Genomic DNA, 19297 nt, shown 5'->3' on the forward strand with positions numbered 1-19297 from the left:
TAATGATCTATGCTTGAGTGTTTACTGAACTGTGCAACAATATTCTTCCTTCATTCCATTGCAGCAATCCTAAATTCCTGCAAATGGATATTACCATTTCCCTCTCTTGACACTGACTCTAGTTTTGTCTTGAAAAAGAAAGGGCACTTGCAAAAGTGGTATTGGAGGAATTTTTACTTCTACTGTTTCAGTGAGTATGACCACCCCTGAAAACCATTTTGGCCCTAACTCAAAGTGTTGGGGATGCTGTGCATGTAGTTAGTTTGATAACGAGGTGGCCCTTGAATTTAAATAGCCCATTATCATTGTTTTTAATGAGCCTGGCTCTGAGATTGCTTTTTTGTGAGACATCTACCGAAGATACTTTTCTCTATCTTGCTGGAGCTGAATACTTGCAGCAATAAAGTACAGATTGGAGTGGTGGTAAAGCTGCTCCTGCTTGATACACTGACTTGAGGGTGTAATTATTTTGTGTGTTATCAAGCAAGGGTGGGAAATGTGGGCGACTTGGAATTGAGCATTTAATTGGGTATATATGGTCATCTGTGCCAAGCTTTGGACCCTGCAGACAAGAGTGTTACTTGGCTGCAGTGTGATGTGAAATCTCCAGCAAAGCAGATGACATTGTCTCTGCCACCTGTGAGCTTTGAGCCAGACCTCGTGTTTTTATCCCTGTAATTTTTAACCTAATATATCCTATTAAAAGTTTTTGGTCTCAATCTGCCGGTGATGTATGGCTACATTTTGCACTCCGTAGCCCCAAAATATGCATACAATCTGACACATGCAGGGGGAAAAGGCCTTAGATCCATCCTCCAGGCAGTCCTGCATCGATACATCATGTCACTAAGGATCAGTCACACACTCACTCACTTAGCTGCTGACTTGATGACTGAGCTCCAGTCGAGGTCCAGTACTGTCAGTTATTTAGTCAGGCACTTGGACAGCCTCCTGTGTACCTCATCTACTCAACATACAGGCTCATCCATCTGATCTGCCTAACTTTCTGTTTATAAAGACAAGTAATCTTAACAGCCCATATGAAAATAACAAATGGGCTCATCTGTCACTGCACTAGTCTTCTGTCACTGTAGCCACACACACATACACAGGCCAGCTGAGCTTTGAAGACACGAGTAATTTCACATTCATATAAATATAAATACCTTAAACACCAAGACATCATAAACATTAATGACTAAGTTGTCTATCATAGATTTTAGGTATACATTCAATCATGATTTTACAGAAAACTAATGCTGACACACACTGCCATAGAAACCATCTTAATTGCTTCCATGGAAGTCAGACTTCAATCACACCCTCCTGACAGCACTATGTTTGGATGAATAGCAAAAAGCCTAATTAAACTTTTTAATCAGATCCAGGGCAGTTTACAGTACCATGGGTGTAATATATACTTTTTTGCGGCATCACTGGCAATCAAATCTGCACTCTGGATATATTAGAGAAATTATCCAAGAGTACCAGATGCAATAAACAGCCACTTATAATAGATTCCTGTTCTGACTGAACCCAGCTGCTGACCTTGAACAATGAGGTAGACATGAACGATGCGCGGCTTGTTATTGGCCTGGAAGGTGCAGGTGTAGGGCCCCTCGTCGGTTACTTGCACCTTGTCAATATGAATGGAGAAGTCGCTGTTGTTGCTATTGACCAGCGTCACACGCCTATCCAGAGACCACTTATCTGTCCCCGTGAAAAGGATATTAGAGCGGTTCAGCCAGGCCTTGTGGGTCACCTCCTCGTCAATACGGCATCTGCGGGGAAAACAGGAAGTAAATGGTAAATGGTAAATGGCCTGTATTTATATAGCGCTTTACTAGTCCCTAAGGACCCCAAAGCGCTTTACATATCCAGTTTATATTACAAGTGTAATATAAACAGTATATCTTCTGCTTCTCTCGGCTGCTCTCTTTAGGGGTCACCGCAGCGAATCATATCCATCTCACCCTACCCCTAGCATCCTCTTCCATCACACCAGCCGTCCACACGTCCTCCTTCAAAACATCCACGAACTTTCTCTGTGGTCGTGCTCTTTTTTCCTGTCTGGCAGCTCTATATTCAGGATTGTTTGTCCCATCCACTATCTCTTCCCTGCACATGTCCAAACCATCTCAGCCTTGCTTCTGCGATGCTTTGTTTCCAAACTGCTCAACCTAAGCTGTCCATTTGATGTACCCATTTCTAACCCTGTCCATCCTGGTCACGCTTAACAAAAAATTTTAACATCTTCAGCTCTGCCACCTCCAGCTTGGCCTCCTGTCTTTTTGTAAGTGGCACCGTCTCCAAACCATACATCATAGCAGGTCTGACTACCAGCTTGTAAACCTCACCTTTCGCTTTTGCCGCTATCCTTCTGTCAGAAATCACCAAGACATTTGTCTCCACCCACTTCACCTTGCCTGCACTCTCTTCTTCACCTCTCTTGTCCACTGTCACTTGCCTTGGATGGCTGATCCCACATATTTAAACCTGCTGAAATATTTCATTGGTGTAGGTGAAAGCTGGTAAATTTACAAATAACACACACACACACACACACACACACACACACACACACACACACACACACACACACACACACACACACACACACACACACACACACACACACACACACATATCTATCTATAGCTATCTATATAAAACACATGCTCATTTCAAGCTCCACATGTTTAATCCTGGACTATAACAGATCCTTACTTATCTGCTCTGGCTGCTGCCCTTCACTTCATCCTTGTAAACAGAGTTGTTTTAGCTCATGTTCTCCTCCCTTTAGACCCATTTCTTCTGACTGGCTGCCCTTTGCAAACGGTTCAAATAGGAGATGGGTGGGACTTATGTGCTCAAAGAGTTATGCCCCTGATGACCATATTAGGCATATCCTCTCTTTTAGTACAGTGTTAAGCATCGACGAGCCACCAGAGCAGCCTGCACATTACAGCTGAATGTGTGCTTCAGTCTTTGAGTTTTAGTAAAAGAAACAACAGTCTCTTAAAATAGTACCTCTTCTGGTGTTTTCATAATGATAGTGAGCGCTGATTGTTCAATTAGGTGGAAAGACTGTGACTGCCAAGGCTATAGCCTATGAGTCACCTCATTATCATACTCATCAATCCATTAAGTAACTGTAGGCTATGTAACTGTATTTGTTATGTTTCTCCATTCAATACCATAGGCTTCTTTTACTTGTACTTTTATTGGATTTGTCTGTAAACTCTTTTAATGGTATTATAAATAAAACAGCTTGTTAGCAACACATTACTACAAAAAGCGGTTGTAAATTATTAGTTACAGTTTAGTTACATTGTTTTTCTCTGGAAGAAAACTTTAAATACAGTCTAAAACACACACTCTTTAAGTCTTGATGTAAGCCTGTTGGCATGTTTGAGTAAAAGCGGCTGAAATTCTGAGGCATGGTGCAGAAGAGGTGTAAGGTGCCAAAGGTGAGACTTGGCTTGACCTGGCTTGGCCACTAGATGTCCTTACCCAGCTTCAACTGTTGTCTTTATGTTTAACTGACTTGATCTAGATAAATTTTAACTAAAGTAAATCTTAGATCACTTGCCAGGCCAGCAATGGTAGCACCATAATAGAAAAAACCCCATAAAACAGGTAAACCTGAAAGCTATTAACCAATGCCCTAGAAGACATGTGCGAATGTTCGTGTTCCTAGCAGGTAGAGGAATAAAGGAAGAGAAATAATTAAGACTAAATTATGCTTAGTTTTCTGTTTGTGCATTGTGTGCTTGAATTGAGAAAGAATACATCATAAAAATTCATTATCTGTGTACAAACGCTCTATTAATCTATTTTTAAAATTAATCACTTCTGCACTGATGATGTTGCTAGAGGACTGCAAGCCCAGAGGAAATGAGCACCATAATAGCATCAAATGCGCCTCATCTTAATGGCCCGCATCAAAGCCAACAAAACAGCATTGTCTCAAGCATAACACAAGTATTTGTGCCACTTGGGCACAAGTGATTTTACATTAAAATGTAGTTTATTTATAAAGCTCTTTAGTCTTTTGTATGACAGATATTTGCTGACCGGCACAGACTAAACTTGCACACACATTTCAGAAAGAAACATGCCTTCACAGCCCCACTGTCGAAGCTTTTAAACCCTCTAATTAACATTGGGACCATTCGGTTACTTTGAAACCTTGGTTCTCTGATTGAGAGGCTATTTCGCCACTTCCTTACATATTCCATATGTACAGGGAATTACCTCGGCCCCCAGGCCATGGCTAGTTGATACTTCTTTAAGACACTCCGGCTAGGCCAGCCACGACCCACAGCTTACGTATAAAACAGCTCTGCAGACATGAAACCAGTACAGGTATAATCGGAATGTGTCTCCAAGCAGCCTGAGGCTGGACAGTCTCTCCTTCCGAGAACCAACATTACAAAATAACCAAACGTTCTTTATCATGTCAAGACTATCTCTCAACTTCGTTATTCCCCATGTACGGGGTAACTCTCTAAGATACCCTGTGAAGTGACAGTGCAACCCACACCCAATCACCGGGTGTTGCATGTTATCTGTTAGAATAAGCCAAAGCTCTTGAGCCACCCCTCATTTGTTTATAGTTTTTAAGACAATGGGAAACGTGAAAATATAAATGGAAATACAGTATACTGTATAATGAACTTCTAATGAGTTTGAAAGCCAATATTTGGTATGACCACCTTTATCCTTTAACACATCCTGAAGTATCTTAGGCAAGCTTTCAAGTAAGTTCTTTAACTAGTCTTCAGGAATAGTTCACCAGGCTTCTCGAAGGACTTTCCAAAACTCTTCTTTGGCTGTTGGCTGTCTTTTGTTCTGCACTGTGTCAAAATGATCCCATACTGCTTGAAATGAAATATAATGTTAAGGTCCGGGCTCTTGGGAGTCTAATCCATGAATGATAGTGTTCCATTGTGTGTGTTTTTTTTATCCAGGTATTCACTCCACTGGCTGTGTTCATGATTATTATCATCCTCAAAAATGGAGGTGCTCCCAATTAAACGCCTTCCAATGGTATTGCATGGTTGATCAAAATCTGATGGCATTTTTCTGAGTTTATAATTCCATCATTTTGACATGATACCCAACACCACTGACTGAAATGTAGCCCCACACTATGACTGAGCATCCACTGTGATGGCTTTCAACATTCATCGCTGTATCTCTCTCCTGACCTCCTCTGTACATATTAACAGTAACTTGAACCCAAAAATTTCCAATCTGGATTTATCACTGCGTCAAACCTGTTGCCACTTATTTTCAGTCCAGTTCTTGAGTAATTTGGCACACCTCAGATGTTTCTCTCTCAGCCTTTTCCTCTTGTTTCCATTCCTTAAGAATGGCTTTTTGGCAGCCACCTTTCCACCGAGACCATTTTTGATGAGGCTTCAGTGAACAGTAGATGGATCAACCACTTGCCAAATGCATCTCTCAGGTCCTGTGTCAGGTCTTTGCTGAATTTGTTCTAATTTCTTAAGGACATGACTTTCAGATACTGGTTATCTGCTGCACATAGTATTTTAGGCCTGCCACTTTTGTCCTCTACTCGTCCAGTTTCCTTAATTTTTTAAAGACACACTGCACACTAGGCTGAGATATGTCATATTGTTTGGCTAATAGCTCTGTGAGAATCACTTTGTTGGTGCAAAAAAACTATTTTACGCCTGTCAAACTCTGCTTTCTGTGGCATTTTTCATAGTTTCAACTAAGAAATGAGAACAAATTATGTGTTTTTGCAACAGGCTGCTAGTAACAAAGTGCCTCAAAATTGGTTCTACGTTGTTCTGTAAAGACACAATACTGGCTTATCCCTTGATGTAGGTTCTTCTTCTACAGATAACTGATTCATAGGTCATTAACTGACTTAACAAATAAATATACGATAAATATATAAATACATTAAAAACAAACAAACAATAAAACCTTTCTTTGAAAATGTTCAAGTACAAGGACTGTAAAAAAGTAGCCAGTGTCTAAAGAAAAACTTTAAAAGACCTTGTATGAAGGAAGGAAGGGGGGGGGGGGTCAAAACAATCCTATACACATTACTTTATTTATTAATAGAACCATTAAAGTTAAATTTCCTGAAAAGAATGGGGTTTCCAGCGTTTTTCATTTAAATTTTTTAGAGAGACATTTTCATGTTAATGAAAATTGACAGAATGTACTTGGCTTCAGAATAATAGCTTTGATCTTTGTGGAAGGCCAGTCTTCTTTTAAAGGAAAAGGGAACTTGAGAATTTGCTCAGAGCTGTTGGAGATATGTAGGTTTAAAGGTGATGGAAGTAATGTTGACTTGAATTTTTTTTTTTTTTTTTGGGGGGGGGGGGGGGCACTATTTTTCTAGCACTGCTGAGTGTACTGCCAAGCCAGATCACATCTATGCAAGGAGGAAAAAAAGCAAGTTGGCTGGGTTTTTTTTTTTGCTTGGTTGGAAGCAGAGAAAAGCTGTGATTTCTGATTTATCACTCACAGCTAGGTAGTGGTGGTTGGATGCAGTGAGGGTCCACCAACCGAGCAGGACTGGACTTCAGAAGGACTGGGTGACTCCAGTGGCATTTGACAGATATTAGTCAGTTAGCTACAATAAACAGAGATGGAAGATATGGCACAGGATAGGATGCCTAATTGAAGTTATGTGACAGAGGATTGGCAATTATACTAGTGTGACAGGTGGTGGGAAGGCAAACATGTTTTTCATGTAATCAGTCAGTGCAGGTGTAGGATCAAGAGTTACCTCAAAGTAACGCTTTCGCCTTCCAGCACTGTAATGTTGTCCGGCAGGTGCCCGAATTCTGCTCCGTGCACGCTGGACCCTGCCAAGAAAAATCAGAGAAGAGTGCAATCAGCATCCAATAAAAACACCAGACACTCCGCTAGTGTTCATCTATCTCAGGTAAGATACTTAAAGATCGACCACCTCACAAAATCATTCAGGCCAGAGATGTGTCCTGCATCCTGCTTGCTCTGAAGGGAAAGTAATAAATATACTAAACAAAAGAGTCACAATGTCTGCACTGACCCCCATACTTGAATAATGATTTGGTTTTACCCTGCATTCTGGTGGGCTGCTCGTTCGTTGAACAGCACTGATAATGAGCAAAGGGAAGAGGATTCACGCGGCGCTGCCGCAGCGTGAAATGAAGGGACAGCAATGGTAACAGAAGGGATGCTCATCCTGCCTACCAATACACACATACACACACACACAAAGAAAACAGGCACATGCTTGCAGTAGCACAAACATATATTACAAACTGACACAAGAACAGACACAAATCCTGAGAGCACCTGAGTGCTTTCCTGAGTGTCTGACACGCTCAGGTACGAAGAAAAAAAAGTAAACAGTTTGAAGTCATTTCGCAAACTTTTTTGGACCGCACTCAAAGACCTTATATGCTGGCAGTGATATTGCCTACTGAGGCAAGCCGCTCCCCAGTAAGACGCCTGGCTCTGTCCATCTAAACTCTGCCAAAACACAGCATGACACTAGATATCGCGGCTTGTGTCCTCCCTCCGTCTCTGACAATCTTTTCTTCCCACTACCTGAAAGATGACCTCAATATAGGCTTTTGCTGCTGTCTAGCCTTGAGGTTTAATAAATGGTGACTTTATGAAATGAACCTGCTGCACTGAGTTGCTAAGAAGAACCTCACGGTTTGTTAGGCAGCCACACAAATTCCACGACATGTTAAGCATGCCGTATAAGAATTTTCGAACAGATGAGACCCAAAATGAATGGCAGTGCACCACTAAATAAATGGGAAATGGGAGTTTTAAATTAAAGGAGGGTCTTTGTGAAATCATGTTTTGATTACAAAGAATAATGATAAAGGCTTCTGAATTATAAGGCACATTTTGGACCGCTAATCAAAAGGTTTTCAAACTGCAGCGCAGACAGTTGTGCTAACTGCACTACAGACTAATTTATCATCTCTTAAATAAAGACTAATTGTGCCTGTTCTCTTTGGCTTTTTGTAAATATAAGTGTGGAATAACTTCTGTGGCTGCACAATGGCAAATATAGGCTATAATCATGAATGTGTGTTCATTAAGTCATGCGTTGGCTACATGCATGTGAACCAGTGCATATGCGGCTCATTTTGCGTATAAGCAATCAGAGTGTCTAGGTTTAGGTTGCTCCTCGATGTGAATGTGTATATTTGTCTGCTGACACACCGACAGGGAACAAGAAAGGAGGATAAACTAATGACGTCTCAGAATAAAACTGGCCCTGAAAATCTCCCACTAAAAGCTGTAATCGCATTAATGGGTGCTGCTGCTACGCTATCTAGGCTGGCCAAGGATCCCAGAACTGGCTTCATCTCTCCCTTCCTCTCAGAACAGCTTAAAGGAGGGGCGTAGCGCATTAGCCATCATGTCCAGTGTTTAAAAGCTGTCTGTGGTTTTTACTCTGGAGTAATATTGCACACCGTTGCAGTGCTTATGCTTTCCATCTAAGACTTAGATGGTCCTCAGCTCAATCCCTCAGCTGTTCCCTTTCAAGTGCTCTATACTCTCTACCCACTAGACTATATTTAGGTTAATTCAATTCTGTTGTGTGACATGTCATGAATATGCTACCCCACAGACACAATTACAGACGCACATGCAGAGAAAAGGTGCACTCTATCAAATAATGTAAGCACAGAGACACGCATGCAGCACACACATACACCCACATCGATTGAATAAAAGATGTGTGCATACGCTGAATGCTCCACACAACATTGCGAAGGTTACAAACCAGCAGGGAGCTATTCCCATTTCCCTACTCAATTCCCATTTTCACAGCTCGATTGGCACCTTGCATTCTAAAACCTGTATCACCCTGCCTGCGCTCCTAAGCGCCGCAAAACATGATAACCAGGTCAACACATTCACCACACACTTCCTCTCCCACAGTGAATCACAGGACAAATCACAGACGAGCAAGTCTGTGAGTACACCCACACGCTCTTCTATGGACCAAACCCATCGAGATAAAAGAGGCCACCGTGACAACAAAAATAGAAAAGATTCCCTTTGCATTCCCTGAGGAAAATACAAATGTGACTTCATGTAGGCACACGGGAGTCAAAAAAATGACACAGAGGAACACACCTACACAAACATTTAGCATAATATCTACCTGACTCAAGCACACGCTCACCACTGTATAACCCTTTTTGACCCCTGTCACTTCGAATGCATCAATGCAACGGGACCAGCATTTGTATTTGAGAAAACACTTCTGTCCTGAGACAAAGGTGCCCTCGGAGCAGTGCGGGGACCATACACTTTCCTGAAAAGCATTCTGTAAAAAGCAGTCATAATATTATGAGCCTGACAGGTGGACGACTCCGTGTTGATAAAAATACAGACGGCAAAGCATACAAACCACGTCCACAGGGATGGGCTACATGCCCAAAATTACATGGTGCTTTGTAAGGAAAGGTGAAGAAAAGAGGTTTAAACAATGATGTCAACGTGCATCTATCTATCTATCTATCTATCTATCTATCTATCTATCTATCTATCTATCTATCTATCTATCTATCTATCTATCTATCTATCTATCTATCTATCTATACATATATGTGTGTGTGTGTGTGTGTAATAGGGCTGCCACGATTAGTCGACTAGTCACTATTATGTCATCGTTGATGACTAATTTAATAGCTGACAAGATCCTGAAGGACACAGGAATAAGCAGTAGGATTTAAGAGCGTAATAACAGACTGAAACAGAAGATGGCAGCAATGCATCTACAAGGATGCCCGCTGCTGTTAAATGCCAAAGAAGAAGAAGGAGCTCGGTATCGTAGCTGTGTCCAAATTCAGGGGCTGCATCCTTCGCATTTATAGGCTGATTACGTGACAGTGACGCGAGGAAGGCTGTCCAAATTCGAAGACTCCAACAAATGCGTCCTCCTTTTCCGCAGATTTGAAGGATGGGTTGGGTGTATCCTTCGTGGCCCAACCTATCCCAGGATTCATAGCGCGGCCCAGCCAATTCCAATTTCCAACAATTGCGACAGCTACTTAGTTTTAATATTACTCTTATTGCTCTTTCTGGGTCACAAAATAAACTTTTAAGATATTTTCAGGCGAGAATGTAGCTGTGTAAACTTCAAATATCTGCTCAGTTTATCAGGACATCACAAAAGTGCACCGACGTTTTTGGAGACGAGCTGACTGGAAGATTAAGGCTCACTAGAGCCGGTGAGAACACCGGACTCCTAGCAAATCATTTTCAGAACCCCCGCGGTCCTTTGCTATTCAGGTTAAACATGATATATAGGTCACTTCGATAACTTAAAAATGTTATTGTTTGGCTTTTTTCAGATTAAAGTTATAGTTTTCACATGTGCACATGGATGCATGATCTGATTAGTTGACTTATCGCAAAAATAATCGGTGACACTGACAAAATAATTGTTTCTGGCAGCCCTAATTTGTAAATAGAAATATATGTGCTTTGGGTTCACTGTACTCCTTTTTTGAAATGACTGTCCAAGTCATCCAGTCATGAACACAAACATGCATTACCTGATCTGAATTTGTGTCCTACACGCAGCAGTACATGTGTCTAAACTACCTGATAAAACAATGTTTTCTGATGGAAATTAGTCAGTACCTGCTTCTGACGAAGGAACAAAAAGACTGGCTCCGCAGTGTGAACTGGGAGTGTTGAGTGTAAAACAAAATGTAAACATCATCTTACTGAATGACAGCATGTGTCTCCCACCATGGTGTTTACTCCTTTCAGGCTATTAATTCAAATGTCGTTGGTCAAACACAACAGGCGCGGCCAAACAAAACAATAATGAGGCCTGTGTGGAAACACTATTGTGCTGTTTCATGGCCAAAACAGAATCTTCAGATGTCACTTTTCTCTGTTGCATTCAGCTTTACTGATCCCTAACTCAAATCCTCCATTTTCTCTTCTCCCTCCTGGGGCCCTCAGCATATAGGATGATAAACTGCACCCACCTGGATGATTCAGAAATCTTGACACCCAGCTAAGGAATGTGCTTGCCAACGGGGAATCTTGAACGACCAGCTACCTAGCTTACCTAACATACACACGCACACAAAAATATTTTATCTTCACTTTGTTTTACTACACTGAAACAAGGATGGGGAAAAACATTGATGAGAATGAATAATAAAGAACAGAGCCAGCCCTGGTGATGGTGTGGCCACCGGCATATTGAATTTCCCTGCTCGCTGCTGTCAACGCCAGATACAGTCTTGTCATGCCTACTGGTATCTCTCGTCCTTGCTACGACCTGCTTAGCACACAAATGGAACCTCCTTCCTCCAGAATCATACATGCACATGGATAGACACAAATGCATCCTTGAATCCTGTCCAGATGACCCCCTTAAGCCTTTGTCTGCACATAGCATTGAGCCTCAAGTCTGGATTTGACATTTTAAGAGAATAAAATTGTATGGGGATGCCTAGGGGATTACACAATACTACTGCATTGCTACTCAATTCTGTTTTTATACACCCTGCAGAAGCAGAAACCTCTTTTGCTCATCTGTGGATAACGCATTATCTGTTGCTGCCCATAATGTAGACTTGGTCATAATTCCCTCCACTTGTGGTCCAGTGTTTTTGTCTCTGTGCTCCCCTACATTGTGTCTTTTTGTCTGTAAAAGCATTGCAAGACTGCTTGCTCAGTACCCACGAGACATCTATTATGTGATTTGTATTCTCTTGACTTTTACATGCGCCTGTTTGTAATTGCACTTGCTACTGGCAGACACTTATGAGTATAGCCCTATTGAGCTGTACAACTTTAGCCTGCAAAGTCCTTGAAAGGCTGTCTTTGTACTGTTCATCTATTTCGCATTGCCCTTGACGATCAAATAAACACAGAGAGGAGGGAAAGCTACTTCTGAAAGCATGATTGGCGTCAAGACGGATAACAGCAGAGGCTATAATGAAACCCATAACAATAATCCATTTTAAAGGGGGCTGCTGTGGTTTTGAAATTGAAAAGAGAAGGAGAGAGGTATAGCACAAGGTGGAAGGGGAAAGCTGAAGATTAATAACCGGGGCGAGGTGAAAGAAAGTTACTGAGAAAGAGAAAAAGCTGTAGTGGAATACAGAATTACAGCATGTACTGACAGTAACTACATCAAGAGAAGCAGATATAGCCGTTTTGTAGCAGTAGTTTTGCGTGATAATACCAGTATTGGCCTTAGTAGTAACCATAAAAGCGGGAACAATAGGGAAATATTAATATGAAAGGGGAGAAAAGTGCAAGGACATAGTCAGAAATGCTGGGGCAGAGAGCAAAGCAAAGGAAAAACACACCCGCATAATTAACACCGGCATGCTGCAGCCAATTAAATATTTACAGAGGCACTTCCCTTCGACACCTTGATGATGAAGAGAGGCAGCCCAAGGATTATCAGATGCAGGGAACTGCAGGCAAGAGACAAGGGGTTGGGGATGGGGGGATTAAACATTAACCAGCACCGATATCACTTTCTCTACCTCGTCTGATCCCATTAACTCTGGACGGCCCAAATCCAACCTCACGTCCACCTCTTTGGAGCTCCCCAACCACTAACCCCTTTCCTACCCTCTTCCTCCTTGTCCTCTTCTCCTTCACTTCACTGCTCATTCAAACCGTCTACACCCTATCAATGAAATCCCCGACTCCCCTCCTGGCTGTTTCCACCCTCAGCACCACCTGTCAGGGACAGAGCAACAGGAGAGCAAAGAGAGAGTGATGGGCAAGCAGTGAGAAACCACCTGGATCCCTCACTCAAACAGCACAACAAGATGGATATGCAGGTCGCTTGCTTTTCACAATTGCTGGTGAAGCAAAATGGATGTCGGCGGGATTCCACTTGACAGGAAATCTAAGAAATGTCAGGGAAGTCACGGTGAATGAATTGTTTTGAATCTGTCTGGTAATATCATTTTTCCCTTTCAGACCAAATATGTTTTTTCCTGCTGAAGCAACGCAGTGGAATGACTAAAATGAGTGTTTACGTGACTGAAGCTTATTTTGGCATTAAGTGCTCTAGTAAGCTCATTCTCAGGCATTGAGAGGACAGGATGGACTTTTAGCTGCTCATCACTCAAGGTCGTGTATTTTTCTGCTGTTGCAGGGACCAGATATATAAAAACACATATGCAATTGCTAACAGTGCTTGAACTCACAAGGATGAAAACCATCAACATGTACAGAAAAGCAGGTCATCACCCCCGGGTGTCTAGCTTGGCCTCACCAAAGATGTGACATCTGCCCCTTTTTATTGTACACATGCTGCATCCACAATTCCGCCTCTGATCGCTCATTCCCACCCAGCGTCTCCCTTCCCTCAGCTCCCTCCCACCTACTAATCCCTCTTCACACATCAATCAATAGAGCACTGCAGAGTGCACAGAGCCATACAGTACTCAATGCACCAGTTGTACAACTTCAATGGGCAGCCACAGATCTTTACCATTGAATCAAGCGTGGCTGGGGAGAAAAGCCGAGCGTGTTAAAACCAGGGACGAGCCCCACACCGCTTTCTTTTACCCCCTATTTTCCTTGGACTGGCGCCTAAACCCCTTAGCACTCTTGAGATCAATATAGCAGTTAAACTGTTACTTCCTTTTTCAGCGAGCGCACACAGGCGCGTGCCGGCCTGCCTTCCTGCCTGCCGTACACAAGGCCCTGTAGACCCCCCTAAATACACCCAGTGCACTGGTAATTTGACAGATTTGTGGTTAAGTGCTGTCACAGCTTTAAAAGAGAAGCTTAAAATACTGATTCACTGCAACTAGCTCGCCATCCAACTTCCTCTGACAATAACATACTTTATTGGCAACAAAAGGAATATCATACCTACAGCAAGACAACCTAACAGCAGCATGATGCCTTCTATGGCGCCAAGTAAATCAAAGCTGCAGATGTGCACCTTGGTGTTACATTCAGTTTATTTTGTGTGTATGTTTTCTATTTTACAGTGGGTCTTCTAAGAGAGATAGTCTGTAGATACACTTGATATCATTAACTTAAGCGTTTCAAAGGTTTCTCCAGAATATTTCACTTTTCAAGTTGTTGCTGCATCTCTCTCTCTTCAATCTGGGTATTTTTTTGCTTCAACATTGATCATTGAAATGAAACCAAAGACCAACCCACTCGTACACTCATGTCTCCAACCTGGCTGAGCGTACCAAAGTAACGAAAATCGAGAGATGCACAACAAGCCAAAACGACATCAAAGCACAGCGCGTGCCAGCGGTTGTGATGTTTCTTTTGGCGCTTGCTGCAGTTTACATAAGCAACAGTGGCAATTATTAGGTGTGAATGTCTGTCTCTCTGTGTTTACGCTATGATTAACTGGTAACCATATGACAGCTTGGATAACCTCCAGACCCTAATATGGATAAGAAAATGGACTGCTGGATATTACAAATCCCTGACACGTCACAAAGTGAACTCTGATCCTATTAGCACCGATCGTTATAAATTTTCTTTTGACATTTCTTAGCTTAATGATGGTTTCCATTGAGCTCCACTACATCAGAATCTACTACAAACACAGTGTCCAAAGTGTAGTTCTTGTGAGGCTCTTGTAAGCCATCACAGTCCAAGTAAAGTAGAATTCGGTGTTTCCATCACGCCACCGGGTGTGGGAATCGTCACCCTACTAAACAAAAAATAGAGGGAAAGCTTTTTGCATGTGGGTCATGCTTGCCTTTTAACATGTGGTTAACAAAGTGACCAAACAGTTCTGCAAATAAAAATAATAATGCCAATGCAAATATCTAAGCAGCCTGACTTGCATTGCTGCAACTCATTGTATTTAGACAATTAGGTGTGGTCAAGACAACCTGCTGAAGTTCAAACCGCTCATAAGGGCAGGGCAGAAAGGGGACTGAAGCAACTGGTTCCAGTAGGTGTGCAATTTTTGAAACTGCTCACCATCTCTAGGATTTACAGAAAAAGAACAGAAAAAAAACAAACAGAAAAAGCACCCAGTAAGTGGCAGTTCTTTGAGCAAAAGTGCCTTGTTAATGCCAGAAGTCAGGGAAGAATGGCCAGACTGCTTTGAGGTGACAGGAAGGCAACAATAACTTAAATAACCACTTTTTACAACCAAGGTATGCAGTAGAACACAAAACATGTTAAACCCTGAAGCAGAAGTCCGTACTCCTGTCATCTAAGAACAGGAAACTGAGGCTACAATTTGAATTTCCAAAATAGACAACTGGAAAAATGTTGCCTGGTAGAGTCAGAATTTAGCACAATCAATATGAAAAGCTAGATCCATCCTGCCTTCTATCACTGGTTCAGACTAGTGATGGTGGTGTAATGGTGTAGGGGACATTTCTTAGAAGACTCTGGACCACTTAGTACAAGCTGAGTATCCTTTAAATATCACAGCCTGCTGACCACGTCCATTCCTCTATGACCACAGTGTACCCATCTTCCAATGGCTGCTTCCAGTAGGTTAATGCCCCATGTCAAAAGCTCAAATCATCTCAAACTGGCTTCTTGAACATGGGAGTAAGTACACTGGAGGCCTCAAATGACCTTCACAGTTACCAGATCTGAATCTAATAGGGCACCACTGGGATGTGGTGGAACAGGAGATTCACATCATTGGTTAGTCAGCAGCTGACAAATCTGCAGCAACTGTTTGATGCTATCATGTCAATCCATCCATCCATCCATCTTCATCCGCTTTGTCCGGGGCCGGGTCGCGGGGGCAGCAGCCTAAGCAAAGAGGCCCAGACCTCCCTCTCCCCAGCCACCTCCTCCAGCTTATCCGGGGGAATACCAAGGCGTATCATGTCAATATGGACCAAAATCTCTGAGTAACGTTTCCTTATTGAATTTGTGTCACGAAGAACCGAAGTGGTTCTGAAAGCAAAAGAGGGTCCAATCAAGTACTAGCAAGCTATAACTAAATTAGTGGCTGATGAGTGCACATAGTACAATATATTCATGCTTGTTGGACTGAACACATGTACACCTTTAAAGGAAATGTAGCCCAAAGTAAACATATGGACACAGTAGGCTAAGAAAAGAGACATGCATCTGACTATACACTTTACAGGCTCTCCAACTGCGAAAATGATTACTGTTATTAGACTGTGAAGCATTTTCCAAATAGTACTGACATTTTTTTATACTGCACAAATACAGCATGCTGTATAGTAGTGTGAGTGAGTTATGTGTTTTGATTAATTTGGGGATAATAGCAAGGTTCTATAGCACCAAGAAAATAGCTAAATCAGGCTTTTGGAGTAAAAAGACAATACTAGTTTTTATCTTTTCTTGATGTCTGTCGACAATAAGAAAAACGTATAAAGCAAAGTTATCCTTCAAGTAGCATTGAGTCTTGGCAGGGAAGTTGGAAATGAACAGGAGTCGATTTCCCGATGGGCAACAGTCATAATTTCTACATCTGCTCGGAGGCTTTGTCATTTGTTTTCGTCAGTTGCTGAAATGGCTGATCCTGTCATTTTTCTTGCTAGGACATTTCAATGTCACACAATGTTCATTTTTAACTCTGTTAACTTTCCTCTACTGTTACAAATTACCGAACACAAAGCTTACATGTAAAACAAAACAGTGAGTTATTTTTATAAGGTAAATAAAGATAAAAGTTACCCACATTTCACAATAAAATCTGCAATAAAACTCTCACTATGTTCTGATTTTCCATATTTTTCATCTTTATGGCACATCTACTCATGCAACGCTGAGAGACCGAGCAAATATTTCCAGCCACGCGAGTAAGTTTCCAGCACAGTGGCGAGGCTTGCCCTATAGTTTACACTCCAGCCTTTAAGAGGCTACAATAAAAACAGCAATTACCGGCCGATTGTGACAGGAAACAAAGAAGTGTAATAGCATGGACACAGTTATTTTTGATAGGACGATTGGCTGTAAAGTGGAGTCAAAAGGAATGAGGCATCAAAAAGTCTGTCAAGTGTTTGGGCCGTATGCGTGTGAAATGGATGACCACAGCAATATAAGCTGCCAATGGTCATTTATGATAGACTTGAAAAGTAGGAATAATGAGAAAAACAGAGTCTGACAAAAGCCTGAAAATTACTGCCACTTCTGTTAATCTGGACATTAACTTACAGTGAAATCATACAATTTCCACGAAAGACAAAAGATACGCTGCAAATACATTCAGTGAATTTCGAACAAAGTCTGGAGTCATTGTGGAGCAGAATAAAAGATTTAATTTAGCTTTTTTTTAGCATGCATAAGCCTTTACAGCACAACTACTGACTTAGCTTATTAATTTTTCCACTTCCATTCATTTCATTCTGATAATGACATATTTTTGTTGAAATATGCAAAATATGTAATATACTCAAACAGAGCAAAAAGACCAGTTAATTGTAATGACTGAATGGAGGGCAATTAGCTGGTGTCTGAAACTGCCAGCTCTACACATGGGTTTCTGCATTTTGTTTTTGTGTTTTCTTGCAGATATTGCCGTACAACTCCTATTGTGGACGTTATTAATCTTTCAGTGCACTGTTACAAATATAAACAAATGAGCAATCTAAAATAAGTCATTCTTTGTCTCTGCCTTTTGCAAACAGCAAAACAGGAGGGAACCAAAGTTTGGCAACCGAAAACCGGCAACATTTTTCCATCAACACACTTTAAGCTCAATGAATGCAAAAATAACTGCGTGTGCTGCTGGAATGTGATGGTTTCAAGTGCCCCTGAATTGCATTTAAGGACGTGTGTGTTCGTGAATTGATGTATGTGTGTACATTTCTCGACATGTGTGTTTGAGTTAACATTTTTGAGGGTGTGTATACTCACTGTGGCAGCCACGGGTGTTTGTGTGTGCAGGCTAATGTGTTCTGGACCGCTGGGCTGCTTGTCCATAGGTTTTGCTATCCACACCACAGGGGATGGTAAGGGAGGAGATCCAAGCATGGAAGAATGGATGGAGGCGCAGAGTTCGGGGAAAGAAAAGGAAAATAGTCTGGGGCAGGAGGGCGGAGAAGGTGAGGGCCAGAGCCCAAGAGTAAGGTGCTGTCAGAATAATTCACAGCAGTAGTACTTGCTGCGAAGAACAAAACAGAATTACCTGAGGGAACAGAAATCAGCTAACACCTGCTTAGCAGGGAGCTCCAGAGGGACCGAATGGGAGAGGTAGAGAAAAGGAAGGTAGGCATGCTGCAGTGCACTAAGATGCTGGCAAGTAAAGATGAAGTAAGCATCAGTGTGTGTGTGTGTGTGTGTGTGTGTGAGTGGGAGAGGGGCAAAGAGATAATGAATGTGAATTTGTGCATTTGCAAAATTGTATAAATCTGTTTGCTACGCGCATGTTTGTGAATATTTGTGTGTGTGTATTTTAAGTGTGTGTTTTTGTGCAAGTGTTTGCACACTTCTCCCTGTTTGTGTGCAGTTAGATCCCGCCTGGCTGTGCCCACAGCTATCCTTACAGCTGTGGATGGGGTTCATTTGCATTCGGAATCGCAGCAGCTTTCACCATTGTTGCTCCAGTGCTGTGAGTTGTAACCACTAGATCCTGCACACATAGCCGCTGTGCCAGTTTTGTCTGGCTACAGCTGTGTTGGAGAGCACGTGGCAGACATTCAAGCCACCAGCACAAGCTCAGGCCTGTAAGTTGGAGGGAGCTTGCTTGACGTCATTTTCTTCTATGAGCTACCTGGCTTTCTTGGCTAGAATGTATTCTCCTTAACCAAATCACGGGGGCTCCCTTGTCTGACTCTCAGCATTATTGTTGCACACCAGATGGGAGCAGGATGACACCCCGGCTAGCTTTTGGCATCACCAGCGTACTGCCACTGCTCAATTGCAGAAAAGCCCTTATCCATTCTCTCGACAGCATGATAGTCTCGCTCACATGATAACTGGTTGGCCTCTTCATTTTGCTGAGCAAAGAGGCCCACTGAGTTAAAAAATAAATTCAGACTTTGTAGAAAAGTCTGGCCCCCCACACCTCCACCTATTTCACCCTCCAGCCCCTTCTTTCACTAGGTGATGGTATGCTTTTGATATTCCTTTAGAAAGGCCAGTGCATTTGAAAAGAGCAATCAATAGAGAGTCCATTTAATCTTTGCAGCTGAGCAAAACTGAGAGGGGTTTGTGTTTGGCATCCAGAAAATACTGAAAAACTAAAAGATGAAAAGAGAGGTAAAGGTGAATTAATGTGTCATAGTCTGTTTGAGGGGGAAACAAGCATGCAGCCAGTTACTTGGGGTGAAACTAAGCTGTGCGTTTATGTCAACCCTGGTGGACTGAGCCA

At 42.1% G+C, this 19297-nt stretch overlaps 1 protein-coding gene across 1 annotated transcript in view; it reads right to left on the reverse strand.

Annotated features, from left to right (window-relative positions):
* The window catches only part of iglon5 (IgLON family member 5), a 106501-nt gene that overhangs the window by 14316 nt on the left and 72888 nt on the right, over positions 1 to 19297 (reverse strand). Inside the window, exons 2-3 of the mRNA XM_085423553.1 lie at positions 6776 to 6854; positions 1549 to 1781 (exon numbers count right to left, since the gene is read on the reverse strand). Of these exons, the coding sequence (XP_085279679.1) occupies positions 1549 to 1781; positions 6776 to 6854 (312 nt within the window). The remainder of the gene's footprint in view (positions 1 to 1548; positions 1782 to 6775; positions 6855 to 19297) is intronic.

This window comes from Rhamphochromis longiceps, linkage group LG11 (assembly GCF_057381845.1).
Source record: "Rhamphochromis longiceps isolate RC_006_pf linkage group LG11, R_longiceps_female_GT1.1, whole genome shotgun sequence".
NCBI classification, from domain to species: Eukaryota; Metazoa; Chordata; class Actinopteri; order Cichliformes; family Cichlidae; genus Rhamphochromis; species Rhamphochromis longiceps.